General features: G+C 55.5%; 3 protein-coding genes across 3 annotated transcripts; 2 read left to right on the forward strand and 1 right to left on the reverse strand.

Moving 5' to 3' along the window:
- Nucleotides 1–9,703: 9,703 nt before the first annotated feature.
- LOC139681719 (fibrinogen-like protein 1-like protein) lies at nt 9,704–12,343 on the forward strand. The gene is made up of 4 exons (XM_071575353.1): nt 9,704–9,707; nt 10,380–10,514; nt 11,274–11,582; nt 11,718–12,343. Exons 1-4 carry the CDS (start codon nt 9,704–9,706, stop codon nt 12,341–12,343), a joined length of 1,074 nt encoding a protein of 357 aa, XP_071431454.1.
- Nucleotides 12,344–13,302: 959 nt separating this feature from the next.
- LOC139681720 (fibrinogen-like protein 1-like protein) lies at nt 13,303–14,463 on the reverse strand. The gene is given in 3 exon segments (XM_071575354.1): nt 13,303–13,706; nt 13,709–13,808; nt 14,425–14,463. Coding segments are annotated over 3 exon segments (543 nt in total).
- Nucleotides 14,464–15,834: 1,371 nt separating this feature from the next.
- LOC139681721 (fibrinogen-like protein 1-like protein) lies at nt 15,835–19,325 on the forward strand. Its single transcript, XM_071575356.1, has 4 exons — nt 15,835–15,838; nt 16,834–16,974; nt 17,956–18,015; nt 18,700–19,325. Exons 1-4 carry the CDS (start codon nt 15,835–15,837, stop codon nt 19,323–19,325), a joined length of 831 nt encoding a protein of 276 aa, XP_071431457.1.
- Nucleotides 19,326–20,511: the final 1,186 nt, after the last annotated feature.

Genomic DNA, 20,511 nt, shown 5'->3' on the forward strand with positions numbered 1-20,511 from the left:
GGCCCTGCCGCCCCGCCCCGCCAAGCCCGCCCCCCGAGCCGCTGCGCCGCGCGCCCATTGGCTGGCCGCCTCCCGCTCCGGCTGCGGATTGGTCGAGCGGCCCGTCAGTCCGGCCGCCTGGCCCCGCCTCCGCCGGCGCGGCGCGGGTGAGAGGTCGCGTTATGTAAAGCGGCGGCGCCGCGCGCGCCTCCATTTTGGGCCCGCCCTCCGTTATCCGCCCGCCCCCTCCGCCGCGCGGCGACCAATCAGAGCGCGCTCCGGGACTCCCTCCGCGGCGTGGCGGCCAATCAAAGCGCGCTCTGGGACTTCCCCGCCGCGCAGTGACCAATCGGAGCGCGCTCCGGCTGCCCCGCCCACTCCCCCTCGCGCCCATCCGGGTACCGCGGCGGCGCCGCGCGCTGGGCTTTGTCCTCCGCGGTGGGCGCGGGGCATTGTGGGACCGGCGGGGCCTGTGCGGGGCCGTTCCCGCCCCCTCAGGGAGGCCCGGGCCGGGGCGGCCCCTCCGTGTCCCCTCCGTGCCCCCTCCGTGTCCCGTCCGTGCCCCCTCCGTGTCCGCTCCGTGCCCCCTCCGTGTCCCGTCCGTGCCCCCTCCGTGTCCGCTCCGTGTCCGCTCCGTGTCCCCTCCGTGTCCCGTCCGTGTCCCGTCCGTGTCCCCTCCGTGTCCCGTCCGTGTCCCGTCCGTGCCCCCTCCGTGTCCCCTCCGTGTCCCCTCCGTGTCCCCCTCCGTGTCCCCCTCCGTGTCCCCTCCGTGCCCCCTCCGTGCCCCCCTCCGTGCCCCTCTCCGTGTCCCTTCCGTGTCCCTTCCGTGCCCCTCTCCGTGCCCCTCTCCGTGCCCCTCTCCGTGCCCCTCTCCGTGCCCCTCTCCGTGCCCCCTCCGTGTCCCCCTCCGTGTCCCCCTCCGTGTCCCGTCCGTGCCCCCTCCGTGTCCCCTCCGTGCCCCTCTCCGTGTCCCTCTCCGTGCCCCTCTCCGTGCCCCTCTCCGTGTCCCTCTCCGTGCCCCTCTCCGTGTCCCTCTCCGTGCCCCTCTCCGTGTCCCTCTCCGTGCCCCTCTCCGTGTCCCTTCCGTGTCCCCTCCGTGTCCCCTCCGTGCCCCCCTCCGCGCCCTCTCCGTGCCCCTCTCCATGCCCCCTCCGCGCCCTCTCCGTGCCCCCTCCGCGCCCTCTCCGTGTCCCCTCCGTGTCCCCTCCATGTCCCTCTCCGTGCCCTCTCCGTGCCCCCTCCGCGCCCTCTCCGTGCCCCTCTCCGTGTCCCCTCCGTGTCCCCTCCGTGCCCCTCTCCGTGCCCTCTCCGTGCCCCTCTCCGTGTCCCCTCCATGTCCCTCTCCGTGTCCCCTCCGTGCCCCCCTCCGTGCCCCCTCCATGCCCCTCTCCGTGTCCCCTCCGTGCCCCTCTCCGTGTCCCCTCCGTGCCCCTCTCCGTGTCCTCTCCGTGCCCCTCTCCGTGCCCCTCTCCGTGCCCCCCTCCGTGTCCCCTCCATGCCCCTCTCCGTGCCCCCTCCGTGTCCCCCCTGGGTACCGGGCCCCGCCGCTGTGAGGGGCAGGCGGAGCGGCGGCTCCGGCGGGGCGGGTGATGAAGAGGAGGGAGCGGCGGCCTGGGCGCTCTGAGGACAGCGGGGCGGGAGGTGCGGGCACCCTGTGGGTGCTGCTTCTGCCAAAGGAGGGAAGAGAGAAATTCGAGAATAGCGGCTTTTGTGCTTTTTGGTTGTTTTGTTTTATTTTGTTTTCTTCATAAGAAACGGTGTCTGTGGAGTTTTGGTGGCATGAGAAGTTCACCAGGGGTTGGAGGGGCAGCAGCTCCAGCAGAATCTGTGAGCCCAAACCTCTTTCCCGGGCATTGGGAAAGCAGGTTTGTGTTTAATGCCCCCCTGTGATCCTGGCTCTGGGCAGGCACTGAGGACTGGACCTGCTTGGCACAGCCCTGCTCTGGCTGCTTCAGGGTGACAGGCAGCAGCCCTGGCAGATCTTAGTCATAGAACCCCAGAATTGTTTGGGTTGGAAGGACCTTTAAAAAAAAAATCTCTTTCCACCCCCTGCCATGGGCAGGGACACCTCCCACCAGCCCAGGGTGCTCCAAGCCCACTCCAACCTGGCCTGGGGCACTCCCAGGGATGGGGCAGCCACAGCTTCTCTGGGGACTTGTATTTAGGACTCTTGTAGGACAGGTTTGAAGGGAAGACCCCCCAAAGCCACGTCTTTCCAGGCTGAGCACTTGGTGGAGTGATGTGCAGGTTCCAAGAGTTGCATGATCTTGTAATCACAGGATGGGTTGGGTTGGAAGGGCCCTATAAGACCATCTCGATCCATCTCTGCCATGGGCAGGGACACCTCCCACCAGCCCAGGGTGCTCCAAGCCCTCTCCAACCTGGCCTGGGAAAACCTGTCCTTGGACACTTCCAGGGATGGGGCAGCCACAGCTTCTCTGCCCAACCTGTGCCAGGGCCTGCCCACCCTCCCAGCCAGGAATTCTTTCCCAATATCCCATCTAACCGTGCTCACCATGTTCCCCCCTTGCACCGGGGGTTGTTTGTCCTGGGGGGTTTGGCAGGAAGGGCCGGACAAACTGGGACCAGTTGTGCTCTGGAGCCACGACAGAACTAACGGTGTCACTGTTTCCTTAACAGACAGGAGAGTAACAGAACTAACGGTGTCACTGTTTCCTTAGCAGACAGGAGAGTCTCGCACAATATTCTCCAGATTGTAGATGTAATTACCAGATTTTTATCGTGTAATTACCAGATAGTTACCGTGTGTTTACCAAATTGCTTTACGAGAGGGAGGATCCCATTGTTTCTGTTGGTGGAGTAATAAAAGCGTTTAGCTTCCCCGGCACACACTCTGCTGAGCTGGTGTGTAATCTGGGGATGAGATTTGTGCTGTGAGGATCCCTGGAACACACCAGATACATAAAGGAGCACAGAGCAGTGGCTGCTGGTAAGACAAACACACTGTTTTCCACAGCTTTGTAAAGGGTTTAACAGGCAGGAGAGAGTGGCCAATGGGATCCTGTTGTGTATCAAAACCAGCGTGGCCAGCAGGCCCAGGGCACTGACCCTTCCCCTGGACTCTGCCTTGGGGAGGCCACACCTTGAGTGTTGTGTTCAGTTCTGGGCCCCTCAGTTGAGGAAAGAGATTGAGGGGCTGGAGCGGGGCCAGAGAAGAGCAACGAGGCTGGAGAAGGGTCTGGATGTGGCACTGAGTGTCCTCTTAAACACCTCCAGGGACAGAGAATCCAACATGTCTTGATCCAACCCTGCTGCGATCACCAGCCCAGGGCACTCAGTGCCCTGGGCTGGTGATCACAGTGGGGTTGGATCAAGGGTTGATGGTCTCAGAGGTCTCTTCCAATCCAACTGAGAAGAGCAAGGAGGCTGGAGAAGGGACTGGAGCACAAGTGCTGTGGGGAGAGGCTGAGGGAGCTGGGGGTGTTCAGCCTGGAGAAGAGGAGGCTCAGAGGTGACCTCAGCACTGTCTGGAACTGCCTGAAGGGAAGTTCTGGCCAGGTGGGGGTTGGTCTCTTCTCCCAGGCACTCAGCAACAGGACAAGGGGGCACGATGGGCTCAAGCTCTGCCAGGGGAAATTGAAGTTGGAGATGAGAAAAAAATTCTTTCCAGAGAGAGTGCTCAGGCATTGGAATGGGCTGCCCAGAGAGGGGGTGGATTCCCCATCCCTGGAGTTTCTAAACTGAGCTTGGCCGTGGCACCGAGTGCCATGATCTGGTAAAGGGACTGGAGTTGGATCAAGGGTTGGACTTGATGATCTTGGAGGTCTTTTCCAACCCAATCCATTCTATGATTCTATGATTCTATTCACTTGTATTACACCCTGAGATTAGCTGAGTTGGTTAAAACTTGGTTGTAATAATGCCAAGGTCATGGGTTCAATCCCCTATATGGGGAATTGACTTAAGAGCTGGACTCGCTGATCCTTGTGGGTCCCTTCCAGCCCAGCCTGTGATTCTGTGATTATCTCATTGCTATTCTGCAATAGCCCCGGTTGCCCACAGAAGCCCTGACTGCCTCTGAGTTACTGAGGTGCTTTCCCAAGGCTGTTGCACACCGAGTCTCCTGATGCCCAGGAGATGGCAGTCCTGCATTTGGGCAGTGTGTGCAGCTCCTCAGACAGCACCAGAGATTTCCTGGAGAAGAAGCCCAGGTCGTTGGCTGCGTGTTTGGCTCTGCTGCGATTGCAGGGCCTGGTGGTCTGTGCCGTTCTGGGTGATCCCAAAGCAGGGCTGGTGAGTCACAAGGACAGTCTGTGCTCTGCAGGAAGGTGTTCTGGATGTGTATTGATGACACAAACCCCAGCAGTGAGTCGGTGTCCCTGTCAAGGAGTTATAACCACAGAAGAGCTCAGTGCAGCTTCAGCTCCTGCAGGTGTGAGGGCTTTGTCACAGACTGTCACAGACTGTCCTGAGCTGGAAGGGACCCCCAAGGACCATCGAGTCCAACTCTTAAGTCAATGACTTACATGGGAGATTGAACCCATGACCTTGGTTTAGTCACAGCCAGGTAAAAAAAGCATCTTTGTGAGGGTGGAGCCCACCTGGCATCATGGAGCCTGACCACTGTCTGCCTCTTCCCAGCCATGGCTGGTGCCTTCAGCATTCCAGTAGGGAGTGCACGATGGAAACTATCCCTGCTGCCCACTTACAGTCCTCAGTTGCTGTTGTCCTTCCCCCTGGTTCCCATCCTCCCACCTTCACCAGCATTCCCAGGTCACCCCTGTCCTGCCTGAGGCTCTCCAGCCTCTTCCCAGCCTGGCTCAGAGGCTGTGCCCTCCACCCATCCTTCGGTCTGTGATGTTCTCATAGGGACAGTTCTCTGCCTGAAGGAGAAGCAGCAGAGCTGAGCGAGGGGCACAGCTCCTGGCAGGGTGCTTGGAGCCACCCATGGTGCTCAGCCCTTCACAGAGCTCCCTGGAGAGAACCAGCAACAACCTGGAATCTAATTTGGGGCTGCTGCAAACTTTGCTTTGCCATTGCAGAGCAGGAGGCACTAAAAGTGACTTCCAGTATTAGGATGATGGCAAAGGATCTATTTGCTAAGCAGGATGACCAAGATGTCCAACTCATCAAGGAAATCCATCACTGAGCCCATCTCAGTGCTCTCCTCATGAGGGATAAGCAACAAACACATCAGGCAGTGCCACCTCCTTGGGCACAGCCTGATGTGCCTCCATTCCCAGGTGCCTGTCCTGGGCTGCAGCTCCAAAATTCTTCTTCCCTTTACTGTTCTCCTTGGAAGTTGGTGATCAGTGTTGGTGTCAGGGATGTGGAGCTGCTCAGGGCACCTGCAGAGGGGCTTCAGGTCACAGACAAACTGCAAACAGAGCTTCTAAATCTGGAGACAGCTGGGCCCAAAGGGAGTCAAGCCAAAAGAGCATCCTCACAAATGTGAAGATCCCTGGGGTGAGAAACCAGCTAGGGAAAGGTCTGACCTTCAAAGCAAGAAAGCAAATTTCTTGGGATTATTTTTAGAGCAGAAACAGAGCTCTGTAGTGGGAAGTGCTGGCACCATGCTCTGCTCAGCACTCTAAAAAATGGTGGTTGTAGTGATTGCCAAGCCATAACCTCCTTTGGGGAATGAAGCTCTTCATCCCTTTTCTCTTTAAAATCACATAAGCAATTCTAAAATTTCTCCTCTTGAAACTCTGTGTCTTAGTAGATGCTTTGTGATCTCTATTCTTTAAACTTTGCTGATGTTTACAGTTGTATAAAGCTGAAGTGAAGTTGTCAGCTATTTTTTTGGTCACTTTCCTACTTAAGGAGGAAAAACTTTGTTGTTCTTCAAACGTTTGCAACCCTAAGAGCTTCTTTTCAATCGTTTCTTTGTGAATAAAGACGACCTGTGCCTTTACATCCCAGTTGCCAGATGCCATCTCAGTATGAACAGGGAGATAAATTCATGTACAAACACACACCCGAGACCTTCCTCAGGCTGGATGTTGTAGAAAAACCCTTTCAGCATGAAGTATTTACATAAGTTGGGGAATTAATTTGTTATCTTGTGATTTTTTTGCAAACTCTGGAGCACAAGGCAGCAGCTCTCCTGGCCAGCCAGTCCTTCCTTTGATGCCTGGCACTGGCTGAAGGCTGGTTAAGAAGCACTGGCACTTAAAAGGGCTGTTTTAAAATTGAAAAATGCACAGAGAGGAAACAGAAACATTTGGACTCACTTGAAACAACCTTCCACTGCTGTTAAACCCTGGTGGAACTGAGGGGATTTATCTGAGAAAAGAGTCTGAATACAGGGAGGTGATGAAGCTGCATCCCTGTGGGTGTTCTCAGATTTTCCCTCTTCAGAGACAAAAGCAGATTCACAAGTCTGGGACATGTTTGGAGGGTGAGTTTGAGGAGCTGGTGACCCAGAGGAGCTTGTGAGTGGTGGGAGAGGTAACTCGTGGGGCTGGCCATGGCCTGGCTCATGACCAGGCAGTGCAGAGACCATGTTGAGCCCTGGCTTGCCTGGCCTGAGGGCACCTGGGGAGATGCTGATGTTTCCAGCAGCTTCCAAACACTCTCAGAAGGATTTACCTGCAGGTTTGCAAAGCCCTTCTCCAGGACATGGACTCCCTCCCACGATGGACCTGCAGTGGCACAGGATCCCTGGGCACAGCATGTTGCTGTTCCTGGGATCTGCACTTGAGAACTGTTTCTCCCTTGTGTTCCTGCACCTCAAGGAATGATACACCTCAGTCAGCTTCCCCATCCCTGCCATTGCAATCCAGACCTCCCAGTTATCCCACCCTGCTCCTCCAGGCTGGAGACAACCAATGGTTCAGGACCAGCAGAAGCCAAGTGCCCCAAGTTCTCCAAGGATCCTTAATGTGACTTTGGCCATGTGGGTCATGTCGTGCCTCTCTCACACACCCCAGGTCGCTGCCAGCATCCAAAATCAGGGGTTGCCCTTGCCCTGGACCATGCAGTGCCATGGGCTCCCCAGGCATTGTGCTGGCAGGAGCCTCCAGAAATCAGGCAGGACATGGGAGCAGGACATGGCCCTGGATGGGTGGCCAAGGCTCCACCTCAGTGTCCCCACCGATGGTCCCCAGAGGGAGCTCCCACAGGGCTTTGCCTTTGGATCTGCAGGCAGCCACTGGCCTCGTGCTTTTCAGATAAAAAGGAGAGAGCTGATTAATTCTGCAGCTGGAGGAGCTGCAGAGAGGGGACTTCAGGGAGGATTTAGTTAGCAGTGGCCCAGATACATCAAACCATCTCCTGCATGAAGCCATATCCCATTACTGCTCCTCTGTGCAGCACAGCTTATGGTTCTTATCCTATTAGAAGCCTGACACTGCTTTGGTCTGTTCCAAGGAGACTGTGATAAACTTTCTGTCACTGGTTTCCCTGACTGATTTCAGTCAATCACCTCCAGTGGAACTGACCACCTGCCTGGTGCTGAGGTGACATCTTGCCCCTGCCAGGTGGGCAGGACCCTGGTGTGGTGGGCAGAGCAGCACCTGAGGAGCTCACAGGGGTGGGAGAAGCACAGGCTTCCAGGGAATGTCCCCAAACATCCCCAGCATCACTGACCCTCTCCTTTGTACCCATGTGGGCAAGAAGTGGAGGGCTGTGGGCACCTCTGAGCCTGGAGGTGGCCTTCACACCTGACCAGAGCACCTTTCCTGTGGCTCCCAAGGGTCCTTTTGGAAAGAGGTCCTGTCTTTTACTGTCCTCTATGTGGAAAGAAATTGCTCTGGCCTAAAAGCAGCATTTGTTAAGGCTGGGAAGTGGGCAGGAAAGCTCCTCAACATGCACTGTGTTTCCATGGCTGGGGAATTGAGAGGAGTCAGAGATGCCCATCCAAGGGCCCAGTCACACAGCTCTGCCTGCAGCAGTGCTGGCCAAAGGCCATGTCAAGGACATTTCAAAGGACAATGTCAAGCTGCTGTTCCATCAGTTTTCCCTTTTTGGGGAAGCTTGGTGACCCCAGCAGAGGGACATGGTGCTTCAGGTCCCCCAGGAGCCAGAGTCTGTTCCAGGCCATCCATCACCTCTCAGTGATGGACCACAGCACTGCTGAATCCCTCCTGAGGCAAAGTCCAGCCTGGAGAGGACCTGCAGGCTCCTGTGGTGTGGGAAATGGGACAGGGTGTGAGAAATTGCTGCAGTCAGCCTGGCCAACCCTGTGGCTGTAGCTGCATCACTAGGACAGAGTAGGAAGAAAAGTCACTTTGCTTCCTAACACCTGGGAAGGTATTTCATGACACGAGTAGCCTTGACCTCAAAATATTTCCAACCTCTGGGCAGAGGGAAGAGGTGGCTGTAGTGGAGTGTTGTCGTCCTGGAAGGCAATGCTGTTGTGCTGAGCTGATGAGTCCTGGCACTGCGTTGCTGTGGGGCTGCACACGCCGTGAGTGCAAATGAAAACTCACTGGCTTGAAAGTAAAAGGGTGTTAGAAGTGCCTCTTTGAGCATGGCCCCAGGATGATGGCAGGACATCTGTATCATCTTATTTTTGCCATCTTTGGGCTTGGAATATAAAGGATTCAGCTGGAGAGCTGGATTTTGCCACTGGTGCTGTAAAATTTGAACATCTTTGTGTTTCATCCCTGTGAACCTGTCCCTGCAGTGCCCTTGTGCTTGCTGTGCCCAGGGGTGACACCACAGACCTGGCCAGGTGCAGGGAGAACATGGTGACTTGCAGGTGTTGAGGACACCAGGCAGGCACCAAAGCTCAGCACAACTCACACATGGGTATGAATAAGGGAGAGAAAGGGATGGAATTAGAGCACCTTGCTAACATTTTAATTGAACTCCTGTAAAATCCCTCCTGAACTGCTGTTGTCACACTCAGTCTGGTGCTGACATCGCCTTTCTAAAGCTGTTTTCAGACCTGCCTCTGCTCAAGCCTGGCCATGGGGGCTGTGTCTGCACTCTCAGCTCCTCCAGCCCGTTTTCTCCCGAGACTTGCAGCACTTGCAGCACACAAAGTGGTGATGAGATCAGCAACTGCCTGCGAAGTGGCTCCTGTTGATCCCACCCGCTCCCTGGGCTGAACTGCCGTGGATGCAGAGTCTGTGTGGCAGAGCAGGGACTCTGCTTCTCCACGGGGGCAGATCAAGTGTGGAATCATCACAGTGACAGCACAGAGCTCTGAAGGTGCTCTTGGCTTTTACCCACCCACACACTGGATCTTTGTGTTTAATCTTCCCAAAACATTAATATTTGCTTTAGACAAACTTAATCCTACTTTATTATGCTGGAAATCGGCACTGGAAGAGACACATCAATCACTGTAAAATGTTTTTATGTGCACAGGTACATGACATCTTAGATATTAGTGTTTTCTTTACCCAGAAAGACTAAGCTGCTTCTGAGAAGTTTCTTCTGGGAAAAGAAGGCACACCTCACACCTCAAAGCTGGGGGGCAAACACTTCCCATCTTCCAGATGTTCCAGAGGCCAACAAGGAAAAAAGTCAAGGAAGGGCTCAGCAAATGTCATCAAAGCCCCGCTGGTGGCAAGTGCAGGAAGGTCTGTGCTCGGCACCTGTGAAGTGTCGCTCTTGGGCTGTGTTTGCTCAAGTTCTAATAAGTGTCCCCCTTATCAGAGTGAGTGAATATCCTGCTCAGGGTGGGGGCACAACACTCGTGGCAGCTGTGCCAGCCCCCCCACCCCCCTGGCACAGCACAGCTATAAATGCTGTGACCCAAAGCACATCCCCAGCAAGTTTCTAGACTTGCAAGTGTCCCCGTGGAGTCGACATGGGTGAGTATGAGCATGGGGGAGCAGGACAGGGTGGGCTCCCCTTGCACCCCCAGGAGAAGTGCTGGCAGAGGGGAGTGTTGAGCCTCCCCCCTGGCAGTGCCATCCGTCTGCTGCCATGGATGGGGGGCTCACCACAGAGGCAGGACAGACACAGGGAACAAAGTGGGGCAGACTCAAGGTCTGTGCTCCTTCTCCCAGAGCATGGGATAAGGTTTGAGAGGGTCATATGAATCCCTGGATCTGCCCTCAGCCCAACCCAGCAGCTCCCTGGGCAGTGCCAGGGCAGAGGAGAGCTCAGGAGGGGTTCACGTGGGGCAGAGGGAGCCTGTGGGGAGCGGGGGGTCAGATCAGCCCTGGGTGACACTCTAGGGGTGCAATCACTGCTGGGGGTCACAGGGGCTTGGCACACCTCCCATCCTGCCATCCCATCTGAGGAGCTGCAGCAAGGTGAGGGTGAGGGCAGGTCTCTGACAACAGATTCTACTTGGGCTGATGAAAGGAGGGCTGTGCTTAAAGTAGGAGAGAAAACCTGCAGAGAGGGGTCAGAGAGACCTTCCCCTGTGCAAATGGGAAACCTCATTGTGCCCTGACAGGTTTAGGGTGACTGGAGATGTTTCACCCCATTGCACGGGATTCTCTGTGAGACTTTCATCTTGTCCCTTCCCTTTCCAGCTGCCCGGTGCTCTCCCCTCCTGTTCCTTGCCTGCGTGTTGGCCGTGCCTGCCCCACATCTCACCAGGAGCATCCAAAGCCCAGCTCTCCTCAATCAGTCTCTCTCTGTGCCTGCTCTGAGATCATTAGCCAATGGTAAGTACATGGAGGGTCCCCAGAGATGCCAGCAGGACATGACCAGGACCACCCCAGGGCTGACTGTCAGGGAGTGTATCTCCCACCCTGGTGTCCCCCAGGTACTCCACAAGAGGGCTGTGTGTCCCAGCACGAGTCACCTGCCCCTCCTCAGTGTCTGGTGGGTGTGGACCTGGGACATGGCAGTCAGGGGCCTGTCTGCTCCTCTGTAGGTGTGGAGAAGCCCAGAGGGTTTGCTCCAATCCCTCCCAAAGCCAAAGCTGTCCCTCCCCACACACACCCTGCCCTGTGAGAGGACAATGGGAATATTAAGTGGGAGGAATGCAGAAGAAAGGAAGGGTTCTCCTGCCATAGCATCCCCAGCTGCCACACTTGTCCCATGGCAAAGAACTAGAAGAGTCATCTTCTCCCATGAAATTCCCTTGTCTTAGAGGAGCTCACTGGGCTGCCCCATTCCCTGACTCACCCTCAGCTTTGGTTCTGAGGTTCTCAGTCCCAGGAGGAGGCTGAGGGAACACAAGGCATGACCCCTGCCCAGCCTCTGGGACTACACACCAAAAATAGTTAGAAATGAAGACTTCAGAAGAGTAGGTTTCTCCCCCCACCAGGAGCATGATCAGAGGTCTAAAGGCCCCATATCTTACTGCCTGGACTTTACTCCTTGAGCCAGAAGGTACTTTCTAGTCTGGACTCCATCTTCCTTTGGTGTCATCCCTTCATTTCCAACTCTCCTCCCTCCTGTTGTTTCCCATGTTCCAGGCCAGGTCCGGCTGGTGAACGGCTCCAACCAGTGCTCGGGCCGGGTGGAGGTTTGGTACAGCAACGCCTGGGGGACGGTGTGTGACGACTCCTGGGACACAACAGATGCCTCCGTGGTGTGCAGGCAGCTCGGCTGCGGAAACGCAGTGTCAGCCCCTGGCAGTGCTTATTTTGGGAGAGGATCTGGTTCCATCTGGCTGGACGATGTCGCCTGCAGTGGGACGGAGAGGCTCCTCAGCGAGTGCTCGGCACAGCCTTGGGGACAGCACAACTGTGGGCACCAGGAGGACGCGGGCGTCGTGTGCTCAGGTGAGGATGGGCTTTGCCTGGTTTGTGCTCCTCGGGGACTCTGGGCTTGGTAATGTTTTGGCCGTGCAGAAGCAGCCACAGGAGGACTGTGGGCTGTGCCTGGGGCTTGTTCAATCCCCCTCTGTCCTGCTCCAGGTTGGCCCAGGGACTGCAGTGAGCTCCCCCCTGGCAGCCAAAGTGGTGTCTACGTCATCCAGCCCACGGGACTGCACACCATCATGGTCTACTGTGAGATGGGGGAGGCAGACGGGGGCTGGACTGTGATCCAGAGGAACCGGCAGAACACACCAGTCACCTGGGACGAGTCCTGGAGCACCTACAAACATGGCTTTGGAAACGTGCAAACCGAGTTCTGGCTGGGCACTGAGAACATCTACCAGATCACCAGGCAGAAGGTCTACCGGGTCAGGTTTCTCATCTGGAACGCTTCAAACAGCAAGAGGTTTGCAGAGTACAACCTGTTCAGCCTGGACGATGAGTCCCAGGGCTACCGGCTGAGGCTGGGAGCGCACTCGGGCACGGCAGAGGATGCCATGGCCTCCCAGGGCACCACCACCATGCATGACAACATGAAGTTCTCCACCAAAGATCGGGATCAGGACACTTCCAGTGGGAACTGTGCGGCCAGCTCTGGAGGTGGGTGGTGGTACTCGTCGTGTTACTCCGTGCGGCTCAACCATAGAGGGAGCATGAAATGGGGCAACCTGTGCAGTGGGAACTGCAGTGCCTCTGCCATCCTCATCAAACCTGTCACCTGCTAGGGCTGCCTCACCACCCCTCTGTGCCGGGCATGGTGCTGGAGCAGAGCCCTGCTGGGCCCCTCTTTGCCAGGGCACCTGAATGGGGGGCACCGAGGCACAGCCCGTGCTGTCAAGGGGGTTTCCTTTCACCTCTTCTGCAGAGCTGCTCTGCTTCCCTCTCTGGGTTCTTCCCTTTGTGCTGTGTTTGGTCAAAATCCCATGCACGTGCTCCAGAAAATAAAACAAGGTTTGGAAACACAATGTCTCGATTGTATCGTGTCCTTATTCTGAGCTGTACAAATAATCAGTGCCCATCTCTGAGGATCATGGAATCATTAAGGTTGGAAAATCCCTGTAAGATCAGCAGGTTCAACTACTGCCCAGCCACCACTAACTGCCAAGGCCACCACTAACCCATGTCCCCAGGTGCCACATCTGCCCATTTTTGGAACACTTCCAGGGACGGTGATCCTCGGGGTTTGTGTCACCCCCTAGTCATCCAGGGTGGGGAAAGGATAAAGATTCCTTATTTTCTGGTAAATCTGAATTAACACTATTACTGAAGCTGTGGCCTTGACACACAGACTCTCACTCACACAGGCTCTCAATGCAGCAGTTCTTAAATCTTGCAGCAAACTCTATATTAAAACTCCCAAACCAACATGCAGATTCCAGCTCCCCCTCCCCAGCAGGTTGTAGAGGCTGATCCAGAGGGAACACCAGGCCAGGGCAGGGCCAGGTTTCTTACCAAAAATGTGTGAGATTACAGGGAAAATATCCAAGACAGGTTTCACAGTAATAAAACTCTGTGACATTTAAATAAAAGAGCTGCAAGTTTTTAATGCTGGAGATGCTTCAGGGAAGGATGTGCAGCTCTCAGAGCTTTGTCTGGCACTGCCAGCTCCAGGGGTGAGTGGCTGTCCTGTCCATGATGAGCCACCCCAGCCCCAAGCAGGGCAAACTGGGAACCTACACAGGTGTCACCCAGTGCTCCCTCTGTGCTCACTCCCACGTGCCCATCCTGGCACAGGGAGGTTGGCACAGTTCCTGCTGTACCGGTCCTGGTCCTTGTCGACCGTGCTGAACTTCATGTTGTCATGAATGCCCCCCTTCTTGGGGTGGTAGAGGGTCAGGTAGTCGTCCCCGTCGCCAGAGTGCCTGCCCAGCCTCAGCGGGTACCCGCTGGCCTCGCCCTCCACCCTGAAGATGTCGTACTCGGCGTAGTGGGTGACGTTGGTTTTGTCCCGCACGACGAAACGCACCTTGTAGGTGCCCTGCTGGGTCAGCAGGTGCAGGTACTCGGTGCCCAGCCAGTAATCGGCGTGCACGTTCCCAAAGCCGTACTTGTAGGTGGTCCAGGATTGCTTCCAGTTGAGCTCAGTGAGTTTCTCTGGACAACAGTCCAGCCCTTGCCCTCGGTGTCCATGTCACACCAGACCACAATGGGCAGGAGGACAAGGTCCCGGTGGAGCTGGTGTGTCCCAGCCTGGAGCCCTGGGGGGGAAAGTGCCCATCACCACCAGAATCCCTGGGCAGCCCCTGGGATGCTCAGAGCAGGGAAGGCAGAGCCAGGGCACAGTCAGGAGCGAGGGGCTCCCAGGGTGGTGGAAGCTGCAGCTTCAGGACAGGCTGAAGTGAGGTGAGACATGGCTCTGTCACCTCTGGATCAGCCCCTTCCCTGCACCACACAGAGACCTGTGGTCACATTTTCTCATGTTTCTCCTAAAAGCGGGTTGGGGTTTTTTTCTGCAGTTCTAGAGGCAAAAGGTATTTTTGTGGGAAAGAAGTAAATCTGTGTAAGGATATCCAGGGCAAATAGCTCAAAGCCCTCCACTTGAGCTTGTTGTGTAAGATCTGATGCTCCAGGTGCAGTGGATGCAGCTCACAGGGATGCAGGAAAGAGCACAGCAGCAGCAGAGAACCAGAAAGAAATGGTGGGATGGAAGGGGGAGGAGTGGGACAGACACTGGACACTCATCAACTCCCTCTCTTGTGGTCTCCACTGCTGTCCCTCAGCTTGGATTCTACTTGTGTTCCCCAGAGCTGTGAGTGCTGCAGGAAAGGAGCTCTGAGGAAGAGGAGGAGCAGGACTGATCCATTACCATGAAGCTGCTGGTCATTCCCACTGCTCCCAGCTCCATGCTGGCCCCTGTCCCTTCACTCCGAGGTCTGTCCTTACACCTCCTCTGTGTGAGCACCTCAGCTCACAGCACCAATCACTAAATGCCCAGCTGGTGCCTTCTCTTTGCTCAAGATTACACAAAGAGGGCTAAAGACATATTTTTTAACAAAAAATAAAGTAATACCCATGTCCCAGCTGTGAGGCTTTTATAACCCGCAATTCACTGGACCTGCCCAGAAATTAAATCTTCCTGGGGATTTCCCAACTGCTGCAGATCAATAAAGGGGCTGAAGGAGGGGGGAAAGGCAAACAGGAGGGCAGGAGTGGGAACTGACAGGAAGCTTGGAGAGCAAAGAGGACAATACCTACGGGCAGTGGTTTGTCAGTGGTCCTCAGCTCCTGGCAGGTGTGTGTCAGCCCAGTCTCTGCAGAGCTGCCCAGACATCAGCCCCAGGGCTGGGCTGCAGACAGGGGTGCCTTGTGCCCTCCATCAGCAGAGCCTTAGGCTGAGGTCAACAACCTTTCCCAGGTGCCACCCCTGAGCCCTGGATGCTTGTGGCAGCTCTGAGCAAAAACCTACTGGGGGTGTTTATGCAGTGCCCCTTCCCCTACACTCCCCCTTTATCCCATATGATCTTGGCAGGGAGAAGGAGACTCAGTAGGGCTCTGCTGACCTCCTGCTCTCCCCCACTGTGTGTGGGGCACCATGTCAGCCTGGGGACTGTCAGTGAGAGCACCTCCATTCCCTCGTGGCTGTTTGAGGCCACAGATGTGCAGGGTGTTTTAACAAACCCTCAGAGCTGGGCTGGAGTCTCTCCTTGTTCCCCTCTGCTTTCAGTCCCAGTTTTCATCCAGGCACCAGCATGGACTTGCCAGCTGACCCTCTGTGGTCCTGGTAGGACAGTCTGTACCCCTGTATGTCCCCAGCACTGGGTGTCTCTCTGGCTCCAGTACCCTCTGTGTGCTGGGGGGTGATGGTTCCCTGTGCAGGGGGAAGGAGGGCACAGACACCTGTCCCCATCCCAGGGGGTCTGCAATGGAGATTTCCAGCATGGCCCAGGTGACAGGTTTGGCATTAAATCCCGTAAGTAGTAACAACCTGAAGGATAATTCTTATCAGGAGCTTTTGTTGGTTTTGTTGAACTCTGTGTGAACATCGACTGCTGTTTGCTGAGAACTCTTATCACAGGAGCACAACTGTTGGCATGTGAGCAAAGGCACCGGTGGAAGGAGGCAAACAAACCATAAATTTTCAGGAGCTGGTGAGTGCTGCCATTTGGATTGGTCACCCACCTCACTGACAAGCCCTATATAACATCAGGTTTGGCCACACTGCCACCCAACCAGACCTGCTCAGCTCCCCGCTCTGCAGGGTCCACACAGAGACAGCATGGGTGAGTGTGGGGTGGGATGGGTGGGATGGGATGGATGGGATGGGATGGATGGGATGGGATGGGATGGGATGGATGGGATGGGATGGATGGGATGGGATGGGATGGGATGGATGGGATGGGATGGGATGGGATGGGATGAGATGGGATGGATGGGATGGATGGGATGAATGCTCTGTACAGCTGGGCATCCCTGCCACCTCTACCTGCCCCATGGTTTCTGCTGCCCACACTGCAGCTCTGCTGGTCCCAGTGAGCCTTTCTGGCCTTGGGATGGTGGGATGATCCTGTTCCCACTGTACCCCCAGGGCTCTGGGTCTCTCCTGCTCCTCACTGTCTCTCCTCCATTCCTGACCATGAGAAAAACTATCCTGCCCTGGGTGATGTTGAGAAGGCAGCATTTATTTGAGTTGTATTTGTATCAGAGCCCAAAAAGTTGGAATTGCAGCTAATTACTGCATTAATCACTCATCATCCTCGTCAGTCCTTCAGGGTGCTGAAGCTGGGTGGGAAAGCTGTAGACACAAATCCACCATCTGGCCATGGACAGACTATTGGGGAATGTCCAGATCAGGTCTGGTCCAAAGAAGTCCAATTGCTCAGACTTCCAGATGCTGGCAAAATCCATCCTTCAGAGCCCAGAATGTCCTGGCCCAGATGCCAGCTGGGATGCACATCCCAGGAGAAGCCCCGTGTGTGACATGGAGCAGGGATCTGATGTGGGATCAGTGCTCTGGCTCCCAGTCTCTGCACCCTGTCCTGGTGGGAGGGGGCTGTTCTGGGACAATTAAGTGAAGCCCCTGACTCTCAGGGGACCTTCAGCACTGTGGCCACAACAGCTCCTTTCTTTCTAAGGTCTCAGGTCTCTGTCCCTTGTTTATCCACCTGTCGTAGCTCCTGAATGTCTTTAGGTGCCAGCAGTGCCCACAACCCACCACACCAGTTCTCCTGCAGAGGATTCCCATTTCCAGGTTCATTGTGTGTGTTTTCTCCAGCAGCCCTTCACTCCAACCTTCTGTTCTTCACCTCCACGCTGGCCCTGCTAGCCCCACTTCTTGCTCTGAAGATTGAAAACCTGGAAAGACTGCACGTAAATGTAGATGACATCATTAATATCTACACCTCTGATCTTCTTTCTGGTATGTGCTTTCATTCTTACATCCCTAAATTCTGCTCATCCAAACATCAGGAGCTCCCTGTCCTCTGCACAGAGAGGAAAGTGTAGAAAGTACTCTTGGAGAAGGACAGTCACACCCTGAAATAAAAGGAGCCCAATCAAACCTTTCTCCAATTTAATATCTTAACCAAACATCACCAGATTTGGTCATTCATGTTATTTATTGGCAAGGTTGGTTGTGGCAGCTTTTTCTGGAGAGCTGTGGATATTCAAAGGAAGACAGACCTTTCCCTTTAAATATAGTCCATCTGGAGCCTTGAAACTTCAGAGGAATTTTGTATAAGTGACCAACCAAAATGCTTTCTGAAGCCTGCACAGGGCTAAATAATCCCCAAACATCATCACATCACTGATGGAGGTCACACATCCAGAGGCTCTCAGGGAACCAACATCTTACTAAGATGGGTGCTGGGACTTCTAAATAGAGGGTTGTCCTCTCATGTGAGCTCCTTTTCTCTCTGAAGTTTCTGAGGTTCTTTGTGGGTTGAATGAACACTTGAACCCTTCAGCCATCACTGAAAAGGAGCACACAGAGACCCGTTTCCCTCTCAGCCCTTCTCTATCTGTATATCCTTGTGCTCACCACCACTGCTCTGAGCAACCTGATCTAGAAGAAAGTGTCCTTGCTCATAGCAGGGGTGTTGGACTGGATGGCCTTTGAAAGGTTGTTCCAACCCAAACCATTCCATGATTCCATCTGCTCCACCCCATAATGCTGAGGGGGGTGAATCAGCAGCAGTTCAGTGACTGCAGCGATCCCATTCCCAGGGTCTGATCCCTTGGAAGAGTTCCCAGCCAAAAACGACCACACAGGAAGAAAATGAGCCCTGTGCCCTTCACCATCCCCAGTGGTGTGAATAGCAGCCCCTGGGGGCTGCAGTGCCCCCCGTGCTGTGGCACAGGCCTGCTCACCTCCCTCCTGTTTTTCCAGAGGCGGATGAAGACGAAGCGAGCGGGCAGCAGAGCCTGGCAGCTGAATCCCGGCTGGCACAGCAACAGAGCAGTTAAGACCCTGCATCCCACAGGGAATGGGAATGGTGGAAGGGAAGGAGGGCATGGTGGTGGTGGGTGGGCAGAGAGCCTGGGGAGCAGCCAGCCCAGAGCCTGAGCAGGACTCGATGTGCTGCACACTCCTTCCCAGTGACAGCCCCACACTGAGCCACGAGTGACACGAGCACAGAGGATTCCTACAGGGGGAAACAGGGATAGCACAAGAGGGAATGATTTTAAACTGAAAGAGGAGAGATTTAGATGAGATATTGGGAAGAAATTCTTCCCTGTGAGGGTGGGCAGGCCCTGGCACAAGTTGCCCAGAGAAGCTGTGGCTGCTCCATCACTGGAAGTGTCCATGGCCAGGTTGGATGGGGCTTGGAGCAACCTGGGATAGTGGGAAGTGTCCCTGCCCATGGCAGGGGATGGAACAAGCTGAGCTTTGAGGTTCCTTCCCACCCAAACCATACTGGGTCCCTGTGATCTCAGAGGACTCTGCAGCCAGTACTTACACACCACAGGATGTACCAGCCAAGCAAAGCTTGCTGGGGTTTCCCAGCCATCCACAGGGTGTCCAATGCCAAGGCAAAGAGGTTTCCTCTTTCCCAGCCCCAGGGATGCAGGTGATTCCAGAGCTGCAGGAGCAGCAGACAGGGTTGTTGTGCACGTTGGTCCTCCATGTTCTCTCATGCTCCAGGTTTGCCCAGGGACTGCAGTGAGGTCCCCGCTGGCAACCCCAGTGGTGTCTACGTCATCCAGCCCACGGGATCATCACCCATTGTGGTCTACTGTGAGATGGGGGAGGCAAATGGGACCTGGACCGTGATCCAGAGGAACCGGCAGGACACGGATATCAGCTGGTCCGAGTCCTGGAGCACCTACAAACATGGCTTTGGGAGCCTGCAAACAGAGTTCTGGCTGGGCACTGAGTACATCCGCCAGATCACCAGGCAGAAGGTCTACCAGGTCAGGTTTCTCATCTGGGATGCTTCAAACAACAAGAGGTTTGCAGACTACAACCTGTTCAGCCTGGACGATGAGTCCCAGGGCTACCGGCTGAGGCTGGGAGCGCACTCGGGCACGGCAGAGGATGCCATGGCCTCCAAGGGTACCACCACCATGCATGACAACATGAAGTTCTCCACCAAAGATCGGGATCAGGACACTTCCAGTGGGAACTGTGCATCTGTCCATGGAGGTGGGTGGTGGTTCTCGTCGTGTTACTCCGTGCGGCTGAACATTAGGGGTGGCCTGGCATGGGGCAACCTGTGCAGAGGGAACTGCAGTGCCTCTGCCATCCTCATCAAACCTGTCACCTGCTAGGGCTGCCTCACCACCCCTCTGTGCTGGGCATGGCGCTGGAGCAGAGCCCTGCTGGGCCCCTCTTTGCCAGGGCACCTGAGTGGGGGCACCGAGGCACAGCCCACACAGTCAAGGGGGTTTCCTTTCACCTCTTCTGCAGAGCTGCTCTGCTTCCCTCTCTGGGTTCTTCCCTTTGTGCTGTGTTTGGTCAAAATCCCATGCACGTGCTCCAGAAAATAAAACATGATTTGGAAACACAATGTCTCGATGTGTATCGTGTCCTTATTCTGAGCTGTACAAATAATCAGTGCCCATCTCTGAGGATCATGGAATCATTAAGGTTGGAAAATCCCTGTAAGATCAGCAGGTCCAACCACTGCCCAGCACTGCCAAGGCCACCACTAACCCATGTCCCCAGGTGCCACATCTGCCCATTTTTGGAACACTTCCAGGGACGGTGATCCTCGGGGTTTGTGTCACCCCTTTCTAGTAATTAACACCAGTTCTTAAATCCTGCAACAAACCCCTGTATTAAAACCCCCAAACCAACATGTAAATTCCAGTTCCACCTCCCCAGCAGGTTGTAGAGGCTGATACAGAGTGAGCACCAGGCCATTGCTGTCCCAAGGTTCCTCTGGCAGGAAGATGTGACCTGGGAGTCCTGGAGCCAAAGGTGAGAGCAAGGAAAGCAGCCTGTCCTCAAAAACCTCTGCAGGACCCCTCATTCTTGTGCCTAACAGCACCCCCAAAATGCTCCCTGCTGAGACCTAACACAGTCAGGTCTAGCAAGGAAAGTGTTTAGGCTTAGCACCCAAACCATTCTAGGATTTGATGATTCTGTGATTTTAAGGACATCATGTGTAAATCCCACCACACCTGAGCTATTGCTGTCCTCTCTTGCACTGGGATTTGCAGCCCCTCTCCTGCTGGGTCCCACCTGGGAGCAGGTTTTCCCTGGGCTGTTTCTCAGCTCGGCACATGGCTCAGTGCTTTGTGCTGAGCTGGGTGCCCGTTGCTATAATTTTACCTGTTTGTGTCCCTTAATCTGTATTTGTTCCCTGGGAAGTGCGGGGAGATCCATTAGGGCAGAGGCGCTGGGTAAATACCGCCCGCTCCTCTGCCGGCCAGAGCCCGGGATCAGCGATTATTAACCCCGGGTAAACAGAGCCGACTGCCAGCCTGCCCCGGGGGCACGGCACCCGCAGCT

This window comes from Pithys albifrons, chromosome 21, assembly GCF_047495875.1.
Source record: "Pithys albifrons albifrons isolate INPA30051 chromosome 21, PitAlb_v1, whole genome shotgun sequence".
NCBI classification, from domain to species: domain Eukaryota; kingdom Metazoa; phylum Chordata; class Aves; order Passeriformes; family Thamnophilidae; genus Pithys; species Pithys albifrons.

Bases quoted from the DNA above. Each gene is read 5' to 3' on its own strand.
- LOC139681719 (XM_071575353.1), top strand. The intron at 10,515-11,273 runs GTAAGTACATGG...CCCATGTTCCAG, and splicing joins TCTGAGATCATTAGCCAATG to GCCAGGTCCGGCTGGTGAAC. The intron at 11,583-11,717 runs GTGAGGATGGGC...GTCCTGCTCCAG, and splicing joins CGCGGGCGTCGTGTGCTCAG to GTTGGCCCAGGGACTGCAGT.
- LOC139681721 (XM_071575356.1), top strand. The intron at 16,975-17,955 runs GTATGTGCTTTC...AGGCGGATGAAG, and splicing joins CACCTCTGATCTTCTTTCTG to ACGAAGCGAGCGGGCAGCAG. The intron at 18,016-18,699 runs GTTAAGACCCTG...CTCATGCTCCAG, and splicing joins GCTGGCACAGCAACAGAGCA to GTTTGCCCAGGGACTGCAGT.